The sequence below is a fragment of the Pelodiscus sinensis genome, chromosome 12 (assembly GCF_052426305.1).
Source record: "Pelodiscus sinensis isolate ZL-2025 chromosome 12, ASM5242630v1, whole genome shotgun sequence".
NCBI lineage: Eukaryota > Metazoa > Chordata > Testudines > Trionychidae > Pelodiscus > Pelodiscus sinensis.
In genome coordinates this window covers 37,337,370-37,365,293 of record NC_143063.1, presented here as the reverse complement: position 1 = coordinate 37,365,293, position 27,924 = coordinate 37,337,370, and the positions used below count along the sequence as shown (strand labels likewise).

Here is a 27,924-nt window from a genome sequence, read left to right as displayed (position 1 = left end):
AAAACACACAATAAGATTGTGCTCTTAACTAGAACTCTTATATGTCTTTTCACATGAAGAAAATGAAAAAATGACACACTGCACGCATTAGTTCTGCATCAGATTCTGTGTTCTACTTCTGGGAAGTGTAATCTGGGGTGAGGGGAAATAAAATAGATCTCCTTGTTCTTGGTTACACTCCCATTAGAAATGGAGAATAGGAAACTGACACCATTTATATATAATATTGCCATAATTCTAGAGTCTGGAAATTCCTGCTTCCTAAAACTTTTCAGGTCAGGCTACCAATAAGAAGTCAACATCTCTTGGCTCCTGCACCAAATATGCTCATTCATTATATGCCTGCAAAACTAGTGAAAGGTACTCAATGCAATAACATGTCTTTTATAGCAAATAAAAGTCTTTTTGATTAAAAAATATATACTCTCATTATAGCACAGCTCAAGCTGCTTGCCTGATTGATGAACCGAAACAAACAGGACAATATAAATACCCTGATAAACTTCCAGGGCAGATCTATGATGCAGATACCCAGTGCAAATGGCAATTTGGAATGAAAGCCAAACTATGCAGCCTCAGTTTTGTGAAGGTACCTGTTAATATCTTTTTGACAAAGGTAAAACTGACGTTAGATAACAGTATTGTTCTGTCAATGATGAGTGCAAAGTAGCACAACGAAGTCTGGATTATTTCTAAACCTGACATTGCTTGGCATATGCTCTGGAGGCCCTTGCCTGGGGGGAGTTGTCCAACCCCAAGAAGAGTTTCAGAAGGCTCTGTGCCTCTGAGATGCAGAATCTTTCCATGATACAAGAAGCACTAACTGAAAGCACAAGCTGCAGGCACCATTCATTTGGATGTGACAGCATGCTCTTTTCTCCAGTTACTATTTACCAGGGTGGTGTGACTAACACCCAGGGGAAACCAAGTGTTGCAGTTGTGTCACTAGTACAGAGCGTGCAAGGAAGGGAGGTTTTTATATGCTCCTTCCGTTTGCAAAAAAGCCTGCTACAATATAGCTCCTCATGAGAAGATTATTTCAGAGTGAGGACAAATTCAGCTTTCAATCCTTAGTTTTTTGATGTAGGATGTAGTCATATTTACCCATTATTTATTTAGGTGGGTGTTCCAGCCCCTTTGATTTATTTAAGGAAGGTGTTCTGTTCAAATCACAATAGGGTCATTCTGAAGAGGATAATTATAATCATCATCATCATAATTAGCTAAGATGCAGCATTTGGGATTATTTTGTGTTAACCAGCATTTTGCTAAGTGACAATTTTTTTCTACAGCCGTTTCCAAACATTTCGGCTGTGTCTACACTGGCCACATAACCCATAATAGCTATGGAAATGAGAGAAGTCAGAATAGGGAAATGCGCGGGGGATTTAAATATCCCCCGCGGGATTTAAATAAACATGGCTGCCGCTTTTTTCCGGCTTGGGGAAAAGCCGGAAAAGAGCGTCCAGACTGGCGCGATCCTCCGGAATAAAGCCCTATTCCGGAGGATCTCTTATTCCTACTTGCAAGTAGTACTTACCTATCAAGAGAGACACTGCAAGTAGGAATAAGAGATCCTCCGGAATAGGGCTTTATTCCGGAGGATCGCACTAGTCTGGACGCTCTTTTCCGGCTTTTCCCCAAGCCGGAAAAAAAGCGGTGGACATGTTTATTTAAATCCCGCGGGGGATATTTAAATCCCCCGCGGATTTCCCTATTCTGACTTCTCTCATTTCCATAGCTATTACGGGTTATGTGGCCAGTGTAGACACAGCCTTTATGTGTGTTACAAGAAAATTGATTCCCTCCACATTTTTAGGAGGCCTGTAGACCTGTTCATGTTCTGCCCTTGGAGTTTTAATAGATTTTTGGTTCTTTTATTGTCTCATCTTGAAAAGACAAGAAAATAATGCTGAGAACCAAACTTGAAAATGTTCCTAAAATATGAACTCAGTAGACCAGCATGTATTATTATGTTATAAAACATAGAACTAGATCTTCTCTGTTCAGAAATGGGTCTAATTCATAGAACTTTTATGATAGCAAAGAAATGCTTTGAAGAAGTGTCACTCAAGAAAACTTCTACACAGCAGCATACAATGGGGGAATTCTCTGATTTTTTTCTAGGATATATGCAAATCACTCTGGTGTCATAAAGTAGGTCATAGATGTGAAACAAAGTTCATGCCAGCAGCAGAAGGAACAGCTTGTGGCGTAAGTATGGTAAGTTACTTAATTAGTGCCACTATAGTATTTTAACTTAGAATGCAGTGTACTGAGGGCCTGATCCAATTCTCATGAAGTCGCTCAAAAATCCAATGCTTTTAATGGGCGTTAGATCAAGCCTGCACATTTAGGCATGGCAGAAGCAGCATCTATTTTAGTGTAGCTGCTTTTGCTAGGAATTAATTTGACTCACAGTCTATAAATGTATTATCCTTATTGATCAGCTTATTAGAAGGAATCTGAAAATACGTCAATTTGCCTTACAATTACAAGGTAATTGCAAGTATGAGAGATAATAATAATCATAATTGCTATTGATATGTGTGATTCATTAATTACTGATATTTTATTTCACTTTAACATGTAAGTTGTATTGCATATTTCTGTAATTTTCAAGTGCCTGATTTTGTTTCCTTGCTCTATTGGAGTATTTTTCTTCATTACACCCTTTTCTCCTATAGCAATAACAGTTAATTAATAGCTAGTGGGGAAAATGGCCTCTCATTTTTATGTGCCCAACCCTGAATGTCTGGGGCTAATTTAGAAGTGCTAGGCACCAACAGCAGCTGTTAACATTAGCTGGACTTTTTGGCACTCATTGCTTTCATAGGACATCTGGATTTGGCCATCCAAAATTGAAGCACCCACAGCTGGATGCCACTTTTGAAAATCTGGTCCTCACATCATTTCAGCATAGGCAGAGATTCAAAGCTAACAAACAGTAGAGGTTTACTTTGTAAATGTCATCTCATTTATCTTTATAAGACCCAGCACCTCAATCCTGCTAACACTTCTGTGAGCCATCACATTGCATTCAGTGGAACTGCTAATTTATATTGAGTTAAATGAATGCTTTCATGTTGGCAGAATTGGTACCTAAGTGTTTTCTTCTCAGCAACCTACTAGGGAGCACTAGTTGTGATTTGGACATTTGTTGACATTTTTTTGACAGTGGTGTCGAAGAGGTCAGTGTGTCCGATATGGAGATCATGGACCCAAGCCTGTTAATGGCCAGTGGGCTGCGTGGTCGGAGTGGTCCAAGTGTTCTCGGACCTGTGGAGGTGGAGTTACCTATCAAGAGAGACACTGCAATAACCCAAAGTAAGACACTGATGTGGAAAGGTATAATTTTAATAATAATTATTTCTGATATTCTAACTAAAAAGGGGAAAGAGTAGATTTTGTTGCAAATTTACAAAGGGTTAACAGTTTCTGAAACTGAAAGAACTCCACAGTACACTGTGAACAGTAGTTACAAAACAGTAGCATGCTGCGCTCTGAAAGGTAGAGCGTAATATCGGGAACCAAGGGGCTGTCCAAAGCCTGCTGATCTAAATAAAAGTATACCTATTGACATCAATGGGTTTTTGATCAGGCATGACTGAATTTTAAATAGAACTGGTTAAAACATATGTTTGGAATAAAAATGGGACAGCATTTTGGCCAAAAAACCTTATTAGCAGTCTATGGCAGAACACTAACTTAACTTTTACTGTTGTGTATCAATATTATTGCATTGAGACAGGATTCGTGGTATACATGAATTCACAGCAGTCTCTAGACATGCACAGATAGATTCTCCATGGAAAGTCACCAATACATTTGATTTTCTTTGTTAGTCCTTTTCTGTCACAATTTTAATGCAGGTAGATCGATTTAAATTTTTATGCTCAAGTTTCCATGGATATTCAATCTATCTATTCCTCTATCTACCTACTCAGTGCTCTTTGCTCAAGTTCTTGTATGGCCATCTTGGCACAGTACAGAATACAGAAGAGGGACTAATTGAAATGTTTCAACTAACTCTAGTACTATGACTTATATTTCAGTCAGTGTAATAAGTAAACCATTCCAATGGGAACTGTGTATGACTGCCATATTATGTATTTAAACCATCACTCAGAAATGTGTGTTATGAACTCTGGTATGAACACATGCTATGTTCAAGACCAGGACTTCATCTGGTCTCTACCTACTCTAATTACGTTGTGCTAATGGTAATTCTCTTAGGGCCAAGAGGAGTAACTGTAAATCTCTATCAGAATTGGATTTATGAAACCTCAGCACTATAAAAACACTGTCTACAAAATGCCTAGGATGACTAAATATACATATTGATGTATTTCACATCCCTGACCAATAGTTCTTTTAAAATAAATGTGAATGCACTGGAAAATAGTCTTTAGCTAGTTACAATGTGGAAACACAATAAAAAAAAGCGTGAGACATTCACTGTATTCTATGCAGTGAGACACAAAATCCTAATGATTAAGTATTCCAAATTCCCGACAGTCATTTCTGCTTTCTAAATTCAAAATGTGTGAGGAAAACAAAATTTGTTTCTTCCACACTTTGATTTTCCAAATACTTTGAATGCTACCAGGCATTCAGCTAACTAAGCCCTAACTCTGTGAGTGAAATTCAGTCTTTTCAGAGAATCAGCATGATGACTATGCCGCACTGAGGATTCATTTCACACCTCAACATAGGGCTCCTAAATAAATACCCTGAATTTCAAAAGCATTGAGTCTCTAATGACTTTAGGAGGAACTACTAGATGTTCAGTGAGTTTGGAGATCACATCATTTATTTGAGCTTAAATATGTAAGTAAATTTAGATTCCTGCTTTTGAAAGTCTTGTCCTCTGAGTGTGTGTGCATGCACATGTGTGTGAGTATGAGTCTCTTCCTGTAAATAATACCCAACCAATTCTATTTCCCTTTCGTTGATGTTTGTAAGACAGCCACTGTGGTCCTGCCCTAGAGTCTTTTGAAACAGTCTGAATGACTGTCTGAATTACGCATGAATTTACTGTACCAAACACCTACTGAGGTCATCTGTAGTACACTGAGAGCCATGTAGATTTGTTAAACTCATTATGCTTGTATAAATTGCCACAGTATAATTTCATGGATCTGGTTTTCATACATCACAACATTTTACAATTGAGATAGTTTCCCTAGAAATAGATTACATAATTTAATAGTTGAGCTGGTAAGGACCCTGAATAGTGCCCAAGAGATGTAAATTAATACCTAAGTCATATCTGTGGGATTATGTCCTACCCACTTCATAATACTGCACTGTTCGCTAAAATATTAGAACACAGTTTTAGACATGTGCATAATAAAAAGACTAAAACAATATTTTCTAACTAAAACAATTTCTTACTCTTTTGTATTCAATTTAAGAATGATTATGGGCACTAAAAATTTAACAAATGATGCAGTTTAAAACAGTAACTAATCAAGTTTTATAAGGTCCACAGAAGAACTCTGTAGACCATTGATTTCATATAGGAAAAAACCCCCGTAACTTAGCTTTGCAATACTATTTTTATCATTTGAGCCTAAGGTGTGTGCACATCTAGATGTAAACTGTTCCAAAATTTGAAGGAGCTTCAAGGCAGCACTTCATGTTCTAGTTACCATTATTAATTGTAATTCATTAAACACCATCTCTGTAAAGAGCAGTATACAGATCATTGTAGTGTATTGTTTTGTATTACACCTAGCAGCTTCAAATGAATAGTCATCCCAGCTCTTTCAACTGTTGTCACATCTGCTCCACTAAGGTATAAAATATATATCTGTTGTTTTTGTTTTTTGAGGAAAGTGTGACTTCATATTCAGTTAGCTACTACTATAATGATGAAATGTGCCTATGGTTATACATATGTATTAGTTAAAATAGTTTTGGAGTGGCACTTCTTTATTATGGGCATTACAGACTGGCAAATTCATTTAAGACACAGTAGTAATACTTTAATACCTTAGGTCAATTATTAATTGCATTATTTATTAGTACATTTATTGGAGTCTGTACTTGGACTCTTTGAGATACTGAATAAATTAGTCTTTGGAGTTTATTCTTTGCAGCTACTACTTCAAAACTCCTTGGATGTTTTAGTATCCCTTTCACTATTCTATTGTCTGAATCCTGAAAACACCTAGACAGGTGAGTAACTTTAGTCCTATAGGTAAAATTGTGTGTGTGTGTGTGTGTGTGTGTGTGTGTGTGTGTGTGTGTGCGCATGCATGTATGTATGAGGGCTATCAACTTTAAACTCTTTGGCTACGTCTAGACTACATCCCTCTGTCAGCAGAGGGATGTAAATGAAGCACTTTGAAAGTGCAAATGAAGCCTGGATTTAAATATCCCGTGGTTCATTTGCATAATTACATAATGGCACTCTTTCGAAAAAGTGCTATTTCGCAATTGAGGTTTTGAAATTGAGGGTTACAGGATCTTTTGAAAAAGCGCCCCATTTTCAAAAGAACCACGTCTAGACTGCAGCTTCAATTTCAAAATAGCACTTTTTTGAAAGCGCGCCATTATGTGATTATGTAAATGAAGCACAGAATATTTAAACCCCAGCTTCATTTTCACTTTCGAAGTGCCTCATTTACATCCCTCTGCTGACAGTCTAGACGTAGCCTTTGGGACAGAGACTGTGCACTCCTATTTCTATTTGTAGCACAATATTTTTCTGCTAAACAAAAACAATAATATTATTTGATTAGTATATATATGGCTAACTCTGTGCTTAGCCTCTCCCCATCCCAAACATCCATAGGACAATAGAGCCAGTCTGCTGTTTTATAAAGATTGCCCCTTCTACACAGTAACAGCTAAGGATTGTGGCCCCAATTTAGCACTCCAGTTTCGTTGGACAGCCCATATAAGGGCTTCCCAGAGTGAGAGGTCTTCTAATTAGTTTCTCCTCTCTGGGAGTAATTCATTGATAAGGAGCAGAGATGGTTAAGGAGAGCCCTATCCATACCCTGCCTCCCACTAAGTCACTGACCAACAGTTTGGGAGAGAGTGGAGTATGGTTCACCATTTACAGGTCTGCAGCACCAATGGGAAGCTAGAATCCTTCTCTCGGTGCTTCTTTAGGTCAGTGAGGCTTTACACTACCCTCAGTTGCAAGACTTAGTCAAAAGCCACAGTCTGACTCTAAATGATTCTGTTATTTTGCTTGTTATGTGGTTTATACTTAGGGAGTTACTTCTTTCCCCCCACCTACATATAAAGAGTCTTGCTCTGTAGGCCAAAGGAAATAAAATAAATCAAACAAGCTGTGAAGGAAAAGGTGTCTGAACAGAAATGAGTATGGGGCCCAAAAACTTTTTCTACTTTACTCAGGGAAACTCCCATCTGTTACACTCAGTCAACATATATACTCTCTGAGCTGAAGAATAGTTCTGGCTGAACTGAACGGCTGCTAATCAGGATGGGAAGCATGCCTTAGTTCACAATATGCCCAGTGTTAAGATGGTGAGTAACAATCTAGTCGTTCCCTGGATAAGGTCAGTGCCATATTGTTCCCTAAAACATATTTCCCTAGTGTAGTACTCTGCCCAGTTTGAAATGGACTAACAAATGAATTTCCATCACTTCCTTTGAGATTGTAGTCCAACATTCACTGAAGACTTCTGAGAAAGCCAGCTATTGTATTGCCTTTAAAGCTGCAATGCTAATTCAAGACATGGAAACAGACTCTAGCTTGTTTTACAAATGTATGAGGATTAGAATGCAGGAATAAGCAGATAGTATAAAAATGTAATTACAAAATGCACCTGGAATCTCTTACTCACATTTTACCTTGTCCCCTCAACATCTCTCCATGATGGATTCAACAGGAAAGCATGTTAACATAAATTATAAGATATACTGGACACAAGTACATTTATAATACAGTGTGTAGGGATTTAAACAAACTACTCCCATTATCCTAGTTAGGAACTGTGCAAATACTGCACCATGTGAGTTATTCTGGTAGTGTTTCCCTTGACATAAGTGTAGCACAGCCAAACCATTCACTGAAAGACCATAATATGCATTCCAAATGCATATTTTCCCTAACATTTTTAACCGTCATTAGACAAAGATATGCAGGTGCAGAATTGTAACAAAAGTTCTAGTCACATCTTTTTTCACTAGATGCAAGGCTCAGTGGAATAATGCAAAGTATTTGACGATGATTAGGCTGCTGGTTTGCTGAGAACACAACTTACCATGCTGGCCAATACGATCACATTCTTTTCTTGTTTTCCCCTGCCCATCTGTTTATATCCATCTATTTTTTCTTGTGTTGTACATTGAATGTAAGCTCCTTAGGCCAGGGGCTGTTCTTTTGTTCTGTGTTTGTACCGCACCTAACACAATAGGGTTCTAGCATGACTGAAGCTCCTAGGCACTATGAAAATATAAATTACAAAAAGTCCTGGTTGGGATGATTTAGTTAGGGTCTGTCCTGTTTTGGGCAGGGGGCTGAACTCAATGACCTCCTGAGGTCTCTGCCAGCCATATGATTCTATTATTCTAAATAAATAATACTAACAACAACAATGAAATCATTGAATGTTGGGCACAGTGGCATATTGGAACACTGCAAAACTGCACATTGAAACCATAGCACCAGTAGATTTCTATGTAGATCCACATGGAATAGTAATCAGCTTCTCATCAGTTCTAGTAGGCATTCTGAAAAAAGCAAGGGTTGCATTTTTAATTTGTTTACATTTATAGGCATCCAACTAATAGTTAAAAATCTGATTATATAATTAATATATGAATACCTGCAAACTAATAAAATAGTTTGTCTTCTTACTAACCCAAATTTAGAAAAGCATTGCTGTTCAGAAGGGTATTCAAGTGCATAATTAAAGTCCATTGAAGTCTGTGTACTTTAGACGTGTTTAAAGTTAAACATGTGGGTAAGCACTTTTCTATGTCAGAACAACTGTGCACTATCCTTTGTTATTCTGTAAGGGTATGGCTAGACTTCATCTTTTTTTTGGAAAAAGCTACGCAAAATGCACTTTGCATTTTGCATAGCTTTTCCCGACTCTTTTGTGGTAGAGGCTTTTCCAACATTTGGCTGGTCTAGACTGGGTCAAATGTCAGAAAAAAACCTTCTTTCGGAAGCCCCTTTCTTCCTCGTAGAACGAGGAATACAGGGATTCCAAAAGAACGTGTTTGCACTTCCTCAAAAAAAAGCGGACGTGCAAAAACGTTCTCTGGACATGGTGGTGGTTTTTTCGGGATACCTTTGTTATCCTGAAACGCCCCCCCCCCACACACACACACACAGTCTAGCCAGACCCTAAGAGTTGAGCTGGTGGGTTTAAAAGGAACCTGTTAAAAGGAAATGTTTACATATTGTAGCTTTAACATACTAGAATGCAATTGTTTATTCAATATACACGGAGTCCTCAGACTTGTAATATAGTTTCTTCCTCAGAATTGTGTTGTAAATCAGAAATGCTTTTCCCAAGCATCAATTCCATAAAGAAGGGATTGGTTCCTGAACCAAAGCTTGATACGCTATTTTCACCACAATAACCCAGATGTTTGTACTAAAAGAATTATGGATAACTATATGTAGCAACATCAGGGCATTTATTTGGTAAACTGCATTCACGGAAACATATACAATCACATATGCTTTAACTTTCCAGAAAGGAGCTGCAAGAGGGTCCTTGCAGTTTCTTGTTTGATTGGCTTATACGTCCATGGTCGCTTGTTGCCAGGTTATCCTTGCCACTTGTTTTACATTGGCTTCCAGCCCCTGGCTTAGCCAATCACAATGCTGGAATAATGAAATCAGTAATTGACTGAAGCTCAGCATGTGATGTGTACTGTTTTCCCTGCTGGCTTTTTTTGTAAGGGTGAAACAAGCATCGTAGGGATGAAATAGGCAGTCAATTGAAAATGTTATGAGTGGCATTCAGCATAAGTCAGGTGTCACAAGTCTGAGGACTCCCTCTGTGTTTGATTGGTTTCATGTTATCTATTCTTTTTTCTTTATTAATTCCTATTTTGGTAAATAATTATTGTTGCATATATGTGAATTCTTGGATTATGGTAGACTGAAAACTAGGAAATATCAAGTCAGTACATTAGTATTGTCTACTTTCTCAGGTCAATAATTCTGAGATCTATAATAGTGTTTGCCAATCATATCATACATGCAAATAAAAACATCCTGATTGGCAAAGAGTTTAATTCAGCACAACTATTATTCACTGCTAGATATTCACATGATTAAATTGATATCTTAACGATCCGAGCATATAGTGTAGGTTAAGTACTTGACTTGGTTTTGGTGAGAATTATAATTAATTGTCTCTTGAGAGAAATAGTGATCTTTTCCAGCAAAAAACCATGTGAGTTAGCTTGAGAGAAATCAATAGAATGCTGATTCTTAATGAACTGTCATTGAATGATTCTAATTGGTGTCAAACATATCCACTTTTGGTTTTGCAAAAGATTCTTTTTTTTTTCCTTTGTAGGCCACAGTATGGTGGCAAGTTCTGTCAGGGCTCCAGTCGTACTTATCAGCTTTGCAATATTCAGACATGTCCACCCAATAGTCTGGATTTCCGGGCCCAGCAGTGTGCAGAATTTAACAGCAAGCCTTTCCGTGGGTGGTACTACAGTTGGAAGCCCTATACTAAAGTTGAAGGTAATTTGGCCATGGTTCTGATTGACAAAATAATTTGCATGAGGCAGGTTACTTTGTTATAATTCATTGATATTATCTGGGCCAAATACAGGCCTTCTGTAAGCTTATGGAAATGCTGGGAGACCTTTCTGGAGCTCTATTTGCTTTACAGCAGGGTTGAATTTGGTTCTCGGTGTTACATGATGTGTAAGAGTCTGCAGAGAAGTTGGCTTGTCTTATGGATTTAGATCTCTATCCTCTGTTCCCTGATTACGCTGTCCCTAACTTTTGTCTTATACTGCTTTTTTGTTGTTAAAACAAAACAAAAACAAAAAACAAACTAAACCTAAACAACAAACAACCTGTTCCCAAAAGATTTCTATATGGGAATAATCAACATCCACAATAACATGCCAGAATCTTCATTCATTTGGAATGTTCTCAGATTTCTGAATATACCAGTAAACCGATCCTTTTGAGTTTCCTACTGGTATAGTCTCATGAGAATTGTTGTTGGGACTTTATGAGATTCATGATTCACTAATATTCCTTCTGTGTTGCTTAAGTGTATATTTATTTTTCCTGCATATGACTCAATTTTGTAAACAGCCAGAATCTTCGTTAGGATTTTGTTGGATGTTAATAACTACAAATAGTTTCAAAGCATAGTGAATTGCTTAAATGAAGGTGGTGGGAATATGACATATTGTGACTGCTTTGCTTAGAATAGCCAGAAGTTGTCTTCAAGTATCTTGAGATGGCTTATTTTTATATACATATATATTTTTTAAAATGTTTATATTTGTGGTCTGTTTAAATATTCTTTAGAGTTAGTAGGAAATACAGTGATTAAAGCAATCCTTATTTATTCAGCCATATTGTAAGTACTTTGATTACAGTTTAAAGCCAAAAAACAGGACTATGTAGCACTTTAAAGACTAACAAGATGGTTTATTAGGTGATGAGCTTTCGTGGGCCAGACCCACTTCCTCAGATCAAATTGTGAAAGAAAAACTCAACAGAAGAAAAACACGGTTACATCTCTATTACTGTTTAGAAGCCTACACTCTGATATAACCATTGTGGATGGGAGGAATTTGTAAAACTAAAGAGGAGTGATCTAGTTGGAGTGGATTCATAATTAATTGGCAAAGTCTATTGCCTTAAATCTTTCATATGATGTATCTTGTTTAACACGTACTGCCATGGTGACACATTTATTTTAAATTGGCCAAAATTTTCATAAATAGGAGACTAATTTTAGTCACTAAGGAAAAAAAATCAAAAGCAGCAGAGAAGATTTAGGAGCACAAGTACTGTTGAAAGTAAATAGGATTTACACACCCAAAGTCCTATACATACTTTTCAAAATCTCCCCCTAAGTCTATCTGTAGACTTATAAAATATGTGGGCTGATTTTCAAAACTATTGAGTAGCTTTCACCTTCAATGGAAACTTCTGGGTATTGAAAATTAGAATATTTGGAGTATGTTTACATGGCAAAAACCACCTGCCTCAGCAAGTCTCAGAGTCTAGGCCTATAGACTTGGGTTCATATTTCAGTACTAAAAAAGAACCATGGAGATATCCTTGCTCAGGCTTGAGCTCCAGCTCTGAAGCCCCACCATCCCCCTTCCTGGGTTTCAAAGCCTGAGCTCCAGCCTGAATATCTAATACTAATACCAATATTTAATTTAATTTCATTTAATTTAAAATATCTAATATTTTAATACCATAGCATGAGTCCTTTGAGCCTGAGTCTAGAGACAGAGGATATGTCTACAATACGGGGCTTTTATCAGAAAAAGGAACGCAAATTGTGCTCCACAATTTGTGTACCTTTTTCCAATAGTTTTTTCCTAAAAGGCTTTTCCAAAATCTGGCCCATCTACACTGGGCCAAATTTCAGAAAAAAAACCCTCTTTTGGAAGAGCCCTTCTTCCTCACGGGAGGAGGAAGACAGGGCTTCTGAAAGAGCGTGTCGGCTCTTCCGCAAAAAAAAAAGTGGAAGAACAGACGCGTTCCCTGAATGTGGCGATGTTTTCCAGAATACCTCCATTTGGGAAAAACCCCGTAGTGTAGATATAGCATTTTGTTTGTTTGTTTGTTTTTTGCAATATAGCCATACCCATAGTTAGGAGCTGAAATATTTATTTAGCAGTCTATCTTTAGCCTCCTGTTTTTTGAAATCCAGGTGCTTCAGGGGGAGGGATAGCTCAGTGGTCTGAGCATAAGCCTGCTAAACTGAGGGTTGTGAATTCAATCCTTAAGGGGGCCATTTAAACATCTGGGGTAAATCTGTCAAGGATGGTACTTGGTCCTACTATGAGGGCATGGGACTGGACTTGATGACCTCTCAAGGTCCCTTCCAATTCTATGAGATAGGTATATCTCCATATATTGATAGTAAGTGATGATATATCCCATCTATGAACAGCAATCATTACAATACAATATAATAGCTGGAGGTGTAATGTTAGATCTGTGTATAAGAAGGACTTTGATTGGCAGCTAGCTGTGTGCATGGATGGCCCTAGATCAAATGATGTCCCAAGCAAGTATTTTTGGCACCCTCTGTTTGTTAAGCTTTTGAATACCTTATTTTTATTGCATTGGTAGCCCATTTCACAACGTTGCATGCAGAATTTATCTCTTTGGAAGGAGGGGGCGAATGAAATGTTTTTCAGTAGAAATCCTGGGCCCCCAGTCTTAGCTTCCAAATAGACTGATCATTTTTGCTATCTTATGTGCTTATGTGCTCTTAGTTTTTAAATGAAAATATTATAAATCCCTAGCCTATTTTTGTTAATAAAAAATGAAACTTGAAACTGTGAACAAATGGTGCTGAAATTTGAGGCCGTATCAGTCACAGAGGTTGGAGAGACTGAAGCAGAGCTAATGGAATTTACATGGTTTCATAATGATGTTGGATTTTAATTATATATGTCTTTGGGGATTGCCGAATCCATGTGTTATTTTAAAATAATATATTAGCTACTGTATGTCTGTTCTACTCATTCTGGGGTTCTAAAGATGTGATAAACCACTCAAGCGTGATCCTTGTCGTTTCAGTTGGTCACCAAGATGGTAGAATGGAGTAATAATAGTTGTCAGTTACTGTATTACTGCACTTTTTGCCCCTTCTAGTCTCCTTGAGTACATCCCATCAGACCTTGGGCTTTGGGCCATCACCTGGCTCTTGGTGGAATCTCACACTCTGAGTCCCCTGGGTATCAACTGTGATTACCTAAGTAGGCCTGACCTATGCCCCTTCCTTGCAATTCTGTTCCTTCCAGAATCAATTATTTTAGTACCCAGTGACCACACAGGCATGTGCCCTTTTCTCACAAATCCTTTCCCTCTTCTAGCCTCAGGATGAAAGTCCTTTAGAAACTGTTTAGTCCTCTTGACCCTCTTTCCCAGCAGCCTGCAGGAGGTAGAACAGAAGATCCTTTAAGATGATGGCTTTATCCATTGTTTTTTAAGGATGTGCTGGGGTATTCTCAGCATCCATTTGTCTTGGTAGGGAAGTTAAAAAGCATTGAATCAAGTAAATGTGTAACTGCTGAAAATTTCAGCAGTTAGACAGTAACAGGTGGGGGGCAAGAGAGCTGATGTGTGTGGAGAGCTGGCTTTTAAGCCGGCTTCCTGCACATAATGAGAGCCTGTGTGTAGTTGTGAAGGTTAAATGATAATCCCAGGCTCATCAGTTAACTGTATACACGGGTCACACTTTCACATCCCTATTTCTTGTTGGGGATTGTTCTCCTGGAATTCAAGAATTATGGGTGTATAATAAACATTCCACTAACCCTAATATGAGTTAGATCAGTACAGTTACATAGGAAATTCTAAGAACATGACATAGTTCTAAAGTAATTTTTTCTCAGTGACCATGTCAGATGTAGAGTTAATAAAATTTGCCCATAGCTCTATTCATAGAGCAGTTCCACACTTATCACAATAATACTTTGTACTTCATTGAACATAAGAGCAGCCATACTGAGGCAGACCAATGATCCCTCTATCCCAATATCTTGTTTTCCGACAGCAGCCAATGCTAGGTACTTCAGAGGGAGACAGTCATCAAGTAACCTACCTCTGGTTGTCCACTCACAACATCTTGCACTCAGGGGCTAGATGTTCTTGCTCTTGTTGTTGTATCCCTGACTGTCTTGGCTAATAGCAATCCATGACCCTATCCTCAGTGCACTTACCTAATTCTTTTTTGGAACCCAAATTATAAGTTTGCCCTTCGTATCCCCTGGCAATGACTTCCACAGCTGACCATGCACTGTGTGAAGATGTACTGCCTTTTGTTTGTTTGAAACCTGCTGCCTATCAATTTTATTCAGTGACCCCTGGTTTATGTGTTATGAGAAGGAGTAAATAACACTTCCTTATTCTCTTTCTCCATACCATTCATTGATCTTGCTGTACCCCGCCCCCCAAGCACCTCTTTTCCAGCCCAAAAAGTCACATACCTCATTGTATGGAAACTGTTCCATCCCCCTAAACATTTGTGTTCCTCTTCTCTATATCTTTTCCAATTTGAAAAGATATTTTTTTGAGATGGAGTGACCATCAGCACACAGTATCCAAGGTGGGGGATACCATAGATTTATTTAGAGGCATTGTGATATTTACTGTCTTATTCTCTATCACTTTTCTATCCCTTTTCTAATCTACTTATCTCCTCATATTTTCAGAAGACGATAGATGTAAATTGTACTGCACCGCTGAAGATTTTGACTTTTTCTTTGCCATGTCCAGCAAAGTGAAAGATGGAACCTTATGCTCCCAGAACAAATATGATGTTTGTATTGATGGAATTTGTGAAGTAAGATAAACCAAAGTTTCTTTTTAGTAACTGTCATTTTTAAGTGCACAATTGACTCCTTAATAGACAATTCAGCTGTTACATGATGTTCCCTTGTATCTGAGTCCTTCTCTTCTGCCTTTTGCTTTCAGCAAGTAGGGTGTGATCGTGGACTAGGTTCAAAAGCAGCTTTGGATGCCTGTGGTGTTTGTAAAGGAGATAACTCAACGTGCAAATTTTTTAGAGGCCAATACTTGATCCAGCACAAAGCTAATGGTAAGGAAAGTTGTTCCACATGATCATCAGCTCATTGCTCTGCTGGATCCCCATATAGTACAAATGAATCTTTGCTCATTAGGGCAGTGGCTCAAAATCCAGATGTAAACTGAAAGGGAGAGGAGAGTTCATATCTCTGCTGTTCCTGGCTTACAAGAAAACTATAATCACAAGTCTTCCTTAGTTAATTTGCAAGCATTTTATTGTTACTTAAAGCACTTACCACACTCACCCTGCTGTGGGGATTTTTGTTACAAAAAAGTTTAAAGGGTAGAGTGTTTAAGGGCGGAGGTGAGTGAAAAATCTCTCCCTAAACCAGCAATTCTCAAACTTTGGGTCGGGAACCTCAAAGTGGGTCACAACTCCCTTTGAATGGGGTCGTCAGAGCTGGCTTAGACTTTCTGGGACTCAGACCTCAAGCCCAAGCCCCTGTGCTACAAAGCCTCAGGGCTTCAACCATGAGTAGTAGAGATCAGGTTACAGGATCCCTGCCTGGGGCTGAAGCCCTTGGAGCTTCAACTTCCACTCCCCCCCTCCGCCCCATTCAGAGTGGTGGGGCTCAGGCTTTGACCCCGGACTCAGGGCAGTGGGGTTCTGGTGGGCTCAGGCTTCAGACCACTGTTCCAGGGGTTATGAAGTAATTTCTGTTCTCAGAAAGGGGTCATGGTGCAATGAAGTTTGAAAACCACTGCTCTGCTCTGAACTGTTTGGTCTTGAATGAGATTGTGGGTGATATAAATAGTTGTTAATGACAACAACTCACCAATATGGGGCTGGCAAAGGGGGGAACTACCCCGGGGCCTGGCAATTTCAAAAGGGCCTGGGTCTCTCCGCTATCACAGGGTATGTCTACACTACCCTCCTAGTTCGAACTAGGAGGGTAATGTAGGCATACCGCACTTGCAAATGAAGCCCGGGATTTGAATTTCCCGGGCTTCATTTGCATAAGCGGGGAGCCGCCATTTTTAAAACCCCACTGGTTCGAACCCCGTGCAGCGCGGCTACACGGGGCACGAACTAGGTAGTTCGAACTAGGCTTCCTAGTTCGAACTACTGTTACTCCTCGTGGAATGAGGAGTAACGGTAGTTCGAACTAGGAAGCCTAGTCCGAACTACCTAGTTCGTGCCCCGTGTAGCCGCGCTGCACGGGGTTCGAACCAGCGGGGTTTTAAAAATGGCGGCTCCCCGCTTATGCAAATGAAGCCCGGGAAATTCAAATCTCGGGCTTCATTTGCAAGTGTGGTATGCCTACATTACCCCACTAGTTCGAACTAGCGGGGTAGTGTAGACATACCCACAACTACTACTGTAGCAGTGGCCGGTGCCCTGGGCTAGTTAAATCACTGCTAGAGTACCAGGCAATGCTGAAGGGCCAGTGGGGGGAGGTTAGCCCTAGCCCCGCCCTTTCCACCTAAGGCCCCACCCCTTCTGGGATCGCAGAGCCGGCCTCCCTGCAAACATGCAGGTGTTGCTTCTTCTATTAAGAACCAGAAAGAATTTATGTATATTATTTGACGTACATTGCTTGGACCCTTTCCAGCTGAATCCTGTGGATGGGCCAGTGTTTAGCATACAATTCAGAAGAGTACTCGCCAGCTGAGAGAGGAAGAATGAACCAGTGGTTAAGATCCAAGCAGAAGGGTTGGGAAACCCAGGTTCAGTTATTTGCTCCCCACCCTTCCCAGACTTCCTATGTGATTTTGGGCATGTCATTTAGTCTCCTTTAGTTTTGCCATGTGTAAAATGGGGATATAGAATTTTCTAGCTCATAAGCAGGCAGTGAGGTTAAATACATTAATAATTGTGAAGAGGTCAGATTCCATGATTAAGGGACCATGTCAGTATCTAAGATGTAGCTAGATAGCATTAAAATGTTATATTGGGAAATCAAATGGCCTGTGCATTACAGAACAAATAAATAACTGGGAGTTTATAGTCCAGGTGATTTGTAGTGTGAGACCAGGTTGCAGAATGGGAGAAATTTTGGCTGAAGGCCAGCATAAATCAGTCAAGCACATTAAGTGAAATTCATTCCCATGGAAATGGTCTGCATTTAAGGCAGATCCTCAGTAACTGGAAGATCTAGTTCTGTACAAAGCCTTGCTTAATCTCTCTGGATTTTGTTGCATCTCGCCCCAAAAGTATATTGGTCCTGTTTCAGGTGTTACAGTGAATATGTGGTAAAACATCTGAAAAAAGATTGATGCGTTAAAATATAACTTGATTTTTCTTATCTTCAGTCAAGAAGGGAAACAAAAGAATTCCAGGGACTGATTCACCCACTGCTCTAGTAATAAATTGGTGTAGAAACTGTAAAATCATTGTTGTTACACCATCAGATATCTAAAGCAATCATTTGATGGATCAGGTCTACTATCAATATAGTCATTGGTTTACTCAAAATAGGGAACTTTCTTTTATTACAATTGGGAAAAATATTGCTTCATTCTTTCATTTTAGACTATTATCCAGTGGTCACCATTCCAGCAGGAGCACGTAGTATTGAAATCCAGGAAATGAACCTCTCCACGAGCTATCTTGCAGTGCGCAACCTGAATAAGAAGTATTATCTAACAGGGGACTGGACAATTGACTGGCCGGGAAAGTTCTCCTTTGCTGGGACAATTTTTGATTATCAGCGCTCTTTTAATCATCCAGAGAGACTATATGCAGCAGGGCCAACGAATGAGACCTTAGTCTTTGAAGTAAGCTTTCTTCTGCTTATTCTTTCATTGATGTCTATTACAGAATTAGCAACGACAGCTTTAGCTCAGTGCTGTAGCTCTCAGACAGATTAAAGAATAGCATTGAGTCATGGTACTATTCAGACATAATTGTATAGTCATGCTAGACTGAAAGGCCTTTCACCAGTTTGTCGAGGTCTGCGATTTAGTAAACTGTCGCAAGACTAGTGAAAAGCAAAATGTGTAAAACACACTACACAGCGTGATTTCTCAGTTGCCACACAATCGTAATGGAGATTATAGCTTCATTCAATAAATGTTACACAATAAAATTCAGTGATGTGCAAGTTAAATACCAAACAGCTTGGTAAAGCTTAAGAGCCACATTTTCAAATATTACCTCTGAAACTATATACACATACAGGCTGCTGTCCATGCAGATTAGGACATTGATTGTCTAAACACTACTCATGGGTGCCTAGGCAATCTCTATTCATGCCGTTTTGTGGCTAAAACTATGTGGAACCAAGGGAAAAAAAGATTTTTCACAGTCAAGTCACAGTGACCTGGTCAGTGTGCCATGTGTTCTGAGTCAGAGATCTGTGCAGCAGAAAATAAACTGAGTGCTCATATTGTTTGGCTTGGTTTCCTTTAAGGGTTGCAGCACTTTTGTTCTTGGTAAGGAAAATCCCTTCCCTACTGAGTTGCTTTACCAAACTTTCCTTTAATGTGTCCCAGAACACTTGATGGCCAACTGCTAGTTGATGATGAGAACAGAGGTCCTAGCAAACATGATTTTACCTCTTTCACTGGAAATCACTGGCCAGACTCTAGAACCTCTAGTTTGTCCATTTGGCATGTTTTGACTCATTTTTTCACTGTCAGAATGGGGAAGCAACTCTTCCCCTGAGGGAATTCAGCTCTTTCCCACCCCATGTACTAGTGCTCAGATTAGATAACTGCCAAATGCATAATTTTGCCCTCAATGCACATGGAGGATGATGTTCAGTGTTAAGAACATAAGAATGGCCATACTGGGTCAGACCAAAGGTCCATCCAGCCCAGTATCCTGTCCTCTGACAGTGGCCAATATCGGATGCCCCAGATGGAAGGAACACAACAGGTAATCCTCATGTGAACTCTCCCCTGTCACCTACCTCCAGAGAAACAGAGGATAGGGACACCATTCCTACTCATCCTGGCTAATGGCCATTGATGGACCTAACCTCTATGAATCTATCTATAAGGCTACGTCTAGACTGCAAGCCTCTTTCGAAAGAGGCTTTTTCGAAAGATACTTTTGAAAAAGCCTCTTTCGAAAAAGAGCGTCTAGACTGCAAGCGGAACTTTCGAAAAAGCAAGCCGCTTTTTCGAAAGAGAGCACCCAGGCAGTCTGGATGCTCTCTTTCGAAAAAGCCCTGTTTGCATTCAAGAACGCCTTTTTTCGAAAGAGCACTTTAGAAAAAAGGCATTCTTCCTCGTGATATGAGGTTTTCCGCGTCGAAAGAAAAGCCGTGTTCTTTCGATTTAATTTCGAAAAAACGCGGCTCTAGTCTAGACGCAGGGGAAGTTTTTTCGAAAAAAAGGCTACACTTGTCCAGCTAGGGGGTGGAGGGGGGGCAGAGGAGAAGGGCGTGGCGAGGGGCGAAACCCTCCGCTGTTTTGCAGGGAGGCGGGGGAAGCCCCGCGCAACTGCTGGAGACAGGCCAGCTGGGGCTGCAAGCGGCACTGGCAGACTTGGGGAAGCGGCAGGGCAGAGTAGCTGGGGTGCTGCCGGGATGGTCCCACAGTGCCGCCCCTCACCCCTCGCCGTGCCGTTCCCCGCTGACCCCCTCAACCACTGCCAACCCGTCACAGCCCCGCAGTGGAGTACCTCCTGATACTCCGGCATATCCGATAATCCGGCACCCCTGGCTACCAAAGGTGCCAGATTATCGGAAGTCTACTGTACATACCAAATACTTGCAATTTTGAAAAGCAAAGTGGTATCCTGCTGAAACTTAGCAGTGATGATTAACAAATCTAGAGATTCACAGCTCACTTCTCCTTCATTCCTTTGTGCAATAAAACAAAGCCATGGTAAGGTCACTTTACAGCACAATGTGAAATGTTTGCCTTCTTGGCTTCTTCCAGTATTAGCCACACCTTTATAGTTATTTAGTAGTTTTTTACTTGGAATATTTAATAGTTAATTTAAGTCTTACTTAGTCTTTAAGGCTTTAATTCAGGGAAGTATTTAAGTCTGTGCTTAATTTTGTCCTTAAATCCCATCAAAGCCAATGGAAATTAAGTTTGTGCATAAGAGCTTTACTTTTGGGAGAGACTGTTGAAGGAGCCAAAAGAATTTTCTTATGTCAAAGCACATCTTGGTTTTTTGTGCTGTTTTACAAGCTACTGATTTCTTTCATTCCCTGTATGTTTGTCTATTGACATGAATGTTTTAGCGTTACAAGTGATACATTTCAGGCACAAAGCCCAGTCTGTGCTCTCATTTCCAAAACAGCCCTATACAAAAACTACAAGTATATATAAAAATACTAAGAAATATTACACTAAAATACTGGGAATCTAATTTATCATAATGCACTGTAATTTGAGCTATATTATTAGAACCTTGAAAACTGAAGGATGAATAGTAAATTGATATAGAAGGTGGCCTGTTTTGTTGCACATCATGCAAATACTCTGCAAAAATATATTTTAAAAATCTGGTTTCAATGTCAAATCTGGTTTTAATGACAAATAACTCGTCTATTTTCATCCGATCAAATTATGCTGAAGAGATTCACTTAGGTTTAATGTTTAACTTCAGGCTATTGCTCCTATGAGAGCTTATTTAAACTTCCCATGTATTTTTATTGAAATACCTATACTACTAACATTGGCAACCAGGGATTTTAATGACTAAAAAAGTTACAGTGCATGTAGGACTATGTAATATAAAATTATATAATCTATAGACTATTGTTAATTTTTTTTTACCCTTTACAATTTAAAGAACATTTAGTGGACTTTATTCTGAAGCAATGAGAAGTGTGTTGATTACTCTATTTTCATCCCATCAATTGTGCTGAGCTATGAAAAAGCCAATTTAAAATATAAACAAACATAAATCCAAATCCATTATTAGAAACCAAGCATGGTCCTAAAATGTAACATGACAATTTACCATTTTCAGTGCAAATGTTGAAGCACTTCCTGCTTCAACTATAGATATATAAGATAGGCAGATAACATATCACATGGAGTATCTGAATATTAAACTCTAATGCACTGTTTCAGAGAAGCATGTACAGCAAGCTTGGGAGCCCAATACTGCCAATATTTTTTTCTCACAGAGGTAGCTTTTTTTCCCATGAAATAAGTATTTGTAGGATCAGGCCCTTATATGCTGACTACTTTTTGTCTAAAAAAATCAGCTCTTCTTTTTAAAATGCACAATACAGTGTTGTTGTAACCATGTCAGTACCAGGATATTAGTGAAATAAGGTCGGTAAAGTAATGTCTTTTATTAGACCAACCTCTTTTATTGAGAGAGAGAAGCTTTCAAGCTATACAAAGCTCTTCCTCAGACCTCGAAAAGGTACTCAGACCTTTCCCAGACCTGAAAAGCTCTGTATAGCACAAAAGCTAGTCTTGTTCAACAACCAAAGATGATCCAATAAAATATATTACCACACTCACCTTGTCTCTCTGAAGCTTTCTTCCAAGACCCAACAGCAATTCAATTACTAGTTTCTGGAAAATATTTCTCTAGGAAGGCAAAATAGATGCAGTTGTGAAAATCCATAGTGCATGTATAATTAGCATTTGCATGTGTACATGGTATAAATGTATGCAAGATCTGGTGAGTGCATTGTTTGCATCTTCTAGTATGATTCTTTTCATGGTAGATTCACATTGCTTGAGCCTACCCATCTATGCCTTTCTGTACTCACCAAAATGTCTCTACGAGAGCTTATTTGCACAGCCTGAAGCAAGTTTTGGGAGAAAGGAAGGTGATTTAGGTATGATAAATACAAATAACTTTTCTAATTTGTAGACAATTTTTAGTAACCCTGTATTGTTTTTCTCCCACCTACTTTCAGTAGGTGCATTGTTTCCCCTTTCCTTTCAGAAGATAAAGTATTAAAAAATCACTGAAGACCATGTTAAGGAATTACTACCAGGCCATCAGTAATGGGTGTCACATATTTGTACAATTTGGTCCTCAGTTCCCCCTCTTCCTCTACACGGGATGTATTTGGGATCAGCCCTTCATCTCATGGCCTTAATCTGTGCCTGCTCAGCTGTGTTGGCTGCAACACTGTAGGTTCTATCCACTGGTTTCCCCTACCCCCTCATTCCCAGCCAGCCTATTCAGAAAAGGAGTAGCAGAAATGTGGATGCTACTCTCCCCAGGCCTTGGGATGTGATGAGAAGCAAGTGGGACCTTATGCCTCCTTTCTTCCCTGTCTGGATACATTAAACAGTGACAATCTTGCCCTACGATCCCATTAAATCGTGAAAAATGCAGTATTGCTCTAGGGGAGAGGGTTGGTTTTCCACCCAAGCAAAGTTCAGCTGAGCATCCCATTTAATTTAAAACTTTACAGCTTCCATTAAAATAATATTCAAAAATTGGTGAAAGGCAAGAAAAGCATGATGCAGCAGTTTTCATATTTACACTGGAATATTAAACATATATATATAATTATGGGAACCAGTCATACCAAGGAAGACAAATGGGAGTGAATCTATAATTTAGCTGGGGTTGCGGGATGAAAAATACGAACTTCAATGGCCAACTATTTTTGGTGGAAGAGAATAAAATTGTGATGAGAAGGAGGAATGAAATGTGTGAGGGCCGTGATGTTTCATTGCTCACTCTATTAAAAATTCAAAAACTCAATGAGATTTCAAAATCCACCAGAGGTTTTCTGGATAGGGCAGTGAATGGAATGTCAGGTGATAAAGTGCAGCAGTTAGTCTGTGTGTCAGTACATCTTAGAATAAGTGCAAAGTTGTGAAGTTAAAGTTAGTAATATTTATAGTTTGCTGATTGTGGATTTACAGAAGCTAATGAAAACTGAAACAACAAAAGCCCAAATTCTCTCTGGATTCAGAACCTAGCTCCCAAATGGCCGGATTATGGCTGGATGAAGAAACAGGCAAAACTTTATGGTGGTAGAAATGTGATAGTTAAATGATAATCTGGGATCAAGAATTAATACTAGGCTTTTAACATATGGTTTTGGTAATGTAATTGTGTCATCTTAAGTGGAGACATACTAGAATTTTTTTTAAATGGAGTTCAGTGCTCAACACTACTACATTTGTCTGAGATTCAGACATAGGTAATTTAAGGTCACCTGGTTTCAATTTAAAGAAGTTGTCAGCGTTTTTCAAAGAATCTAGCAAGAGATTTAGCTCAAGAGAGAATTTATTGTGGGTTCAACATACCATTTGCGTAGCCTTAGAAATCAGACCTGACAACGGTGGGAATTAAGCATTTAATTTGTTTTCTATATTACATTAACATCGGTAAGAACAAGGAGAACTTGGTTGTCAAAAAACATGCAGATTTCCAAAGGATCTTGCAACGGTCACTGTGAGTTCTGGGGGCTCAAAATTGTCACTCCCCACCACTGACTAGTATTGTGGCTAAGGGTTTAAAAGAAATGTCACTATTACCGGGAAGTTTATCATAGACATGAGAGAGAATAAAGTAGTTTGACAATGGATTGATAGACTGATTGGAATTCAATATATTGAATTCCAGTATAACACATTCACTATTTTATTAGTACCATATGTGAAAGCACAGTGATTATCTCAGGATAACATAAAATCATTGGGAACATTAAAGTCTTCAGCAAACATAGTTGAGCTACTGAATCAGGGAAAAATGAAAACTCAGTGAAAGAAGATAGATTTATCTCAACAGTGTTAAGTAACAGATGGATGCAATGTTTTACAAAGAGGTGAGCAGTCACAGGAAGAGAAGGTGACTATAGCTTCAAAGCAGGAAAAGATGTCTAATTAAAACCAGTAAATAACTTCCTCTTTGTCAAATGGGAAAAAAAAGAGAGGAAGCCAAGTGGAACAACTTTACTGGTTATCTAACTGCCCCTGGGAGATGGCCAGGGAGCAGTTATAAAGCATTACATTTGTTATTAGTTACTAGATGGTAGATTGTTATTGATTTCCCCTGAAGAGAAAGTGAGTTGAGGAGAGCAGAGATGTGCTTATAAGATACAAATGCAGGTTCTACATAAGAATTAAAACGGTCCTGTTTTAGTGAAAAGTGATTAGCTGAATAGTATCCCTTGAAATCGTGCATTTGCATGTGATCAGTAAAAAGGAGATGAAATAACAAAAGAGGATAAATCTGAAGCAGCTGAAAGAAGGAATGAAATACTACAGGACTTTTCAGGGGTATCTCTTGTTTATTCTTAAGTGACCTTAGAGGGATTGGCTGAAGAGTTCTTATTTTTCATAACCTAATTGAAAGATATTACAATGTCTTCTAGAAATTTTTAAAGGATACAAACCCATTTATTTGATTGTGTAAGCCAGACAACAAATGACAAGACTCTTCCTCTTCTATTGTTGACTGCTCCAGGGTTCTAGTGCTTTCCTTTGAAGCATCTAGTAGTAACCATTCTCAGAGACAGGAAACTAGATGGACTACTCCAATATGTCATTCTTGTATTCCTAATAGGCTTTTTTTTGGCAGCGTCTTACAGTGTACAGTGTGTGATATTCTGGTCTTATTTACATCAGGGAAAACAGAGTAAATTCTGTAGAAATCAGAAGAATAACTCAAGCTTTACAGTGGTGTAAATGAAATCAGAATTTAGCTCAGTATGTTGAAAATTAAAAGGAAGTAAAGTGGGTTTTCTAGTATAATTAACCTGACAAAGAAAAGTATTAGATTTGTAACTTACCCAGTGTGGCAATACATTAAATGTTAGATTGGTTTATGATAGGTGAAAAGTGAAGACCCCATATGCAATGAGACAACACCAGTTTAACAAGATACTAATCTTCTCCACACAGAAGCCTGCAGACATATTGGTCTGCCATCACTGGTCATGCTTCACCTATAGAAATGACCCATCCGTGCCACACATGGGAGTGATTAAAAAATCTGAATCCACATCTCAAAATTCTCAAAACTTGGGTGAGGTAGAATTCAGCATTTTGATTCAAGCCCATCTTTGAACAAATACAGTATGATCATATCTACACTACAGATAACATCGAAGCAGCCACAGTCAATCTTCTGGGGTTTGTATTAGCGGGTCTAGTGAAGACATGCTAATTTGAACTGAGAGGGTGCTCCGGTCAGTGCCAGTAGTCCTGAGTGTGCTCCCTTCAACTTCCTGTAGTGTGGATGGCCCCAAAATTTGAGTTAAGATACTTCGACTTAAACTACGCAATTAACATAGCTGAAGTTGCATATCTTAATTCGAACTTATCCCCTAGTGTGACCCAGGGGTATGAAAAAATATCAGAAATATTTAGTGATACTCGGTTGTTTAAACAGTTGAGAAAATGATTGATTATTTCCATTTAGGGAAGGTAGACAATAACTATCACGATAGCTTTATGTGGTCTTGTTTTAAAATATATTTATTTCTACTGACAACATTTGTCTACCTCCCCATCACAGAAATAATAGTTCATTTTCTCCACTAGCTTACAAGCTCCATTTGTAAGTTGCCTTGTATATCATGCATTGTCAAGCTTTTCTCTTTAGTCAATGAAATTAATACAGTAAACATATTACCAGTAGCTTAATTTATGCTTATGACATGAAAATCCAGTGTAAAATTTAAAAAGCCAGTCATAAAAAGGATGTGTTGATAGGCACTTATAAAGGTTGACTCACAAATGTAGGTATTACATGGAAAACCTGGGATAGCAATGAAAAAATGGCCTTAAACAGAGAAGCAGATGCACATCTGGCTTAGAAAATTTATCGTTTTAGCTTTGAAATAAAAATTAGCTGCAAAAGAAAAGGTTTATTTACTCCAGAGAATTTAATTTGTCCATTGTTTTAACATTTTATGTCCTAAGCAAAAGCTGCAGTTCTCTTTCTTCAGAACTGATTTGGTGGATTTCAGCCATAGAGCCTGTGGTTTTCAGACTCAAGAAGCTGTAAATTTTATAACTCTGCGCCCTGTGGTCTGAGCTGCTGAGTGTTGTGTCTGAAGTCAGGTGGTTGGTGTGTTAAAGGTAGACATTAAACAGTTCTACAGAGGACCTGGAAATATTTAAGACGGTTGTTTGCCAGCTGTAAATTTGGGAGCAAATGCCAGCTGGCTGAAAAGTCTCTGGAATGGGTCCAGTTAAGTAGACTAAAGCGGGAGGTCTTTCCAAATTTGTAGGTCTAACAACTTGGCTATCTGTGGAGACTTTAAATATTGGATTATTAAGGAAGGGCTCTATAGTGAATGTTTGAATATATATATTTGTTTCTTTGGCAAATTTCAATTTTCCTTGATGACAAGTTAGATGAACATTACACAATATGTTTCACATGAATGCCATGAAATATAAATTATGTAATTTTCATTTGTACAATACCTGGCCTGAAATATTTAATACAGCTAGATTATACTTCCCTGTTGTTAGGCTTGCCAGGAGTATAAGGAGGTATTAGCTATTACTCTTATACCCAGATTTGATGCTAAATGCATTCTCTGTTCTCCCAGTATCTCCTTTAGTGATCAAGTGTTGAAGGTAGGGTTTTAACCTAGTCTGTTTACCGGCCAGAGTAGCTGAGCAGGTAAAAGTAGTGAATTAATATATACTTTTTTCAATAGCTGCAGTATTTTACTCTCCTTTACTTAACATTCCCCAACAGCTTCCATCACTATCCACATTCCAATGTTGCATCTTCAGAAACAAACAGGTGTAGAAATAAGTAATGTATAATTAATATTGGTAATGCCCTGTAGCATCTGGATCCTATTGTGTTGGGTACTCTATAATCACACCAATGGACATGGACACATACTATATATACTTCAGAGCACCACTGTGTCACTGGCACTTTTCTTCTAATGGGAAGGTCAGACAAGATATGATAGCATTACAAAAAAGGGCCTAAAACCTTTGTGAATCAGTTTACTTCTCAAATGGAAGCATTTGGTCACCAGGACAGGAACATTGTATGGGCTAAGCAGAGCTATCTCTGGCGACTTCTGTGTGTGTAAGCTCTTCAAGGCAGGGACTGTTTTCATTGTTTGTAAGACATGTAGCACAGCACAGTCCTGGTTCTTGACTGGAACACCTACATGCTAATTTATAACTATTATTACTGAACGGCTTTTCTGTGTCAACCAATCTTTCATAGTAGCCTTTCAGTTTCTTTAATAGACCAACTTGGAAGCACTGCAGTAGCCTGACATGGCCTGTTGTAAGATTCTTATTCTGTTGGGGTAAGTCTACACTAGCTCCCTAGTTAGAAGTAGGGA

The 27,924-nt window shown here is 38.8% G+C and overlaps 1 protein-coding gene across 3 annotated transcripts in view; it reads left to right on the top strand.

The window, feature by feature from the left end:
• Window positions 1-27,924, top strand: part of ADAMTS18 (ADAM metallopeptidase with thrombospondin type 1 motif 18) — a 129,498-nt gene that overhangs the window by 73,903 nt on the left and 27,671 nt on the right. For 2 of the 3 annotated variants that reach the window (XM_006122438.5, XM_075940029.2), the window contains exons 10-16: window positions 436-589; window positions 2,128-2,223; window positions 3,179-3,327; window positions 10,527-10,699; window positions 15,388-15,518; window positions 15,650-15,773; window positions 18,234-18,478. In XM_006122438.5, coding sequence (XP_006122500.2) covers window positions 436-589; window positions 2,128-2,223; window positions 3,179-3,327; window positions 10,527-10,699; window positions 15,388-15,518; window positions 15,650-15,773; window positions 18,234-18,478 — 1,072 coding nt within the window. The remainder of the gene's footprint in view (window positions 1-435; window positions 590-2,127; window positions 2,224-3,178; window positions 3,328-10,526; window positions 10,700-15,387; window positions 15,519-15,649; window positions 15,774-18,233; window positions 18,479-27,924) is intronic. The other variant, XM_075940027.2, reaches the window with a different exon arrangement.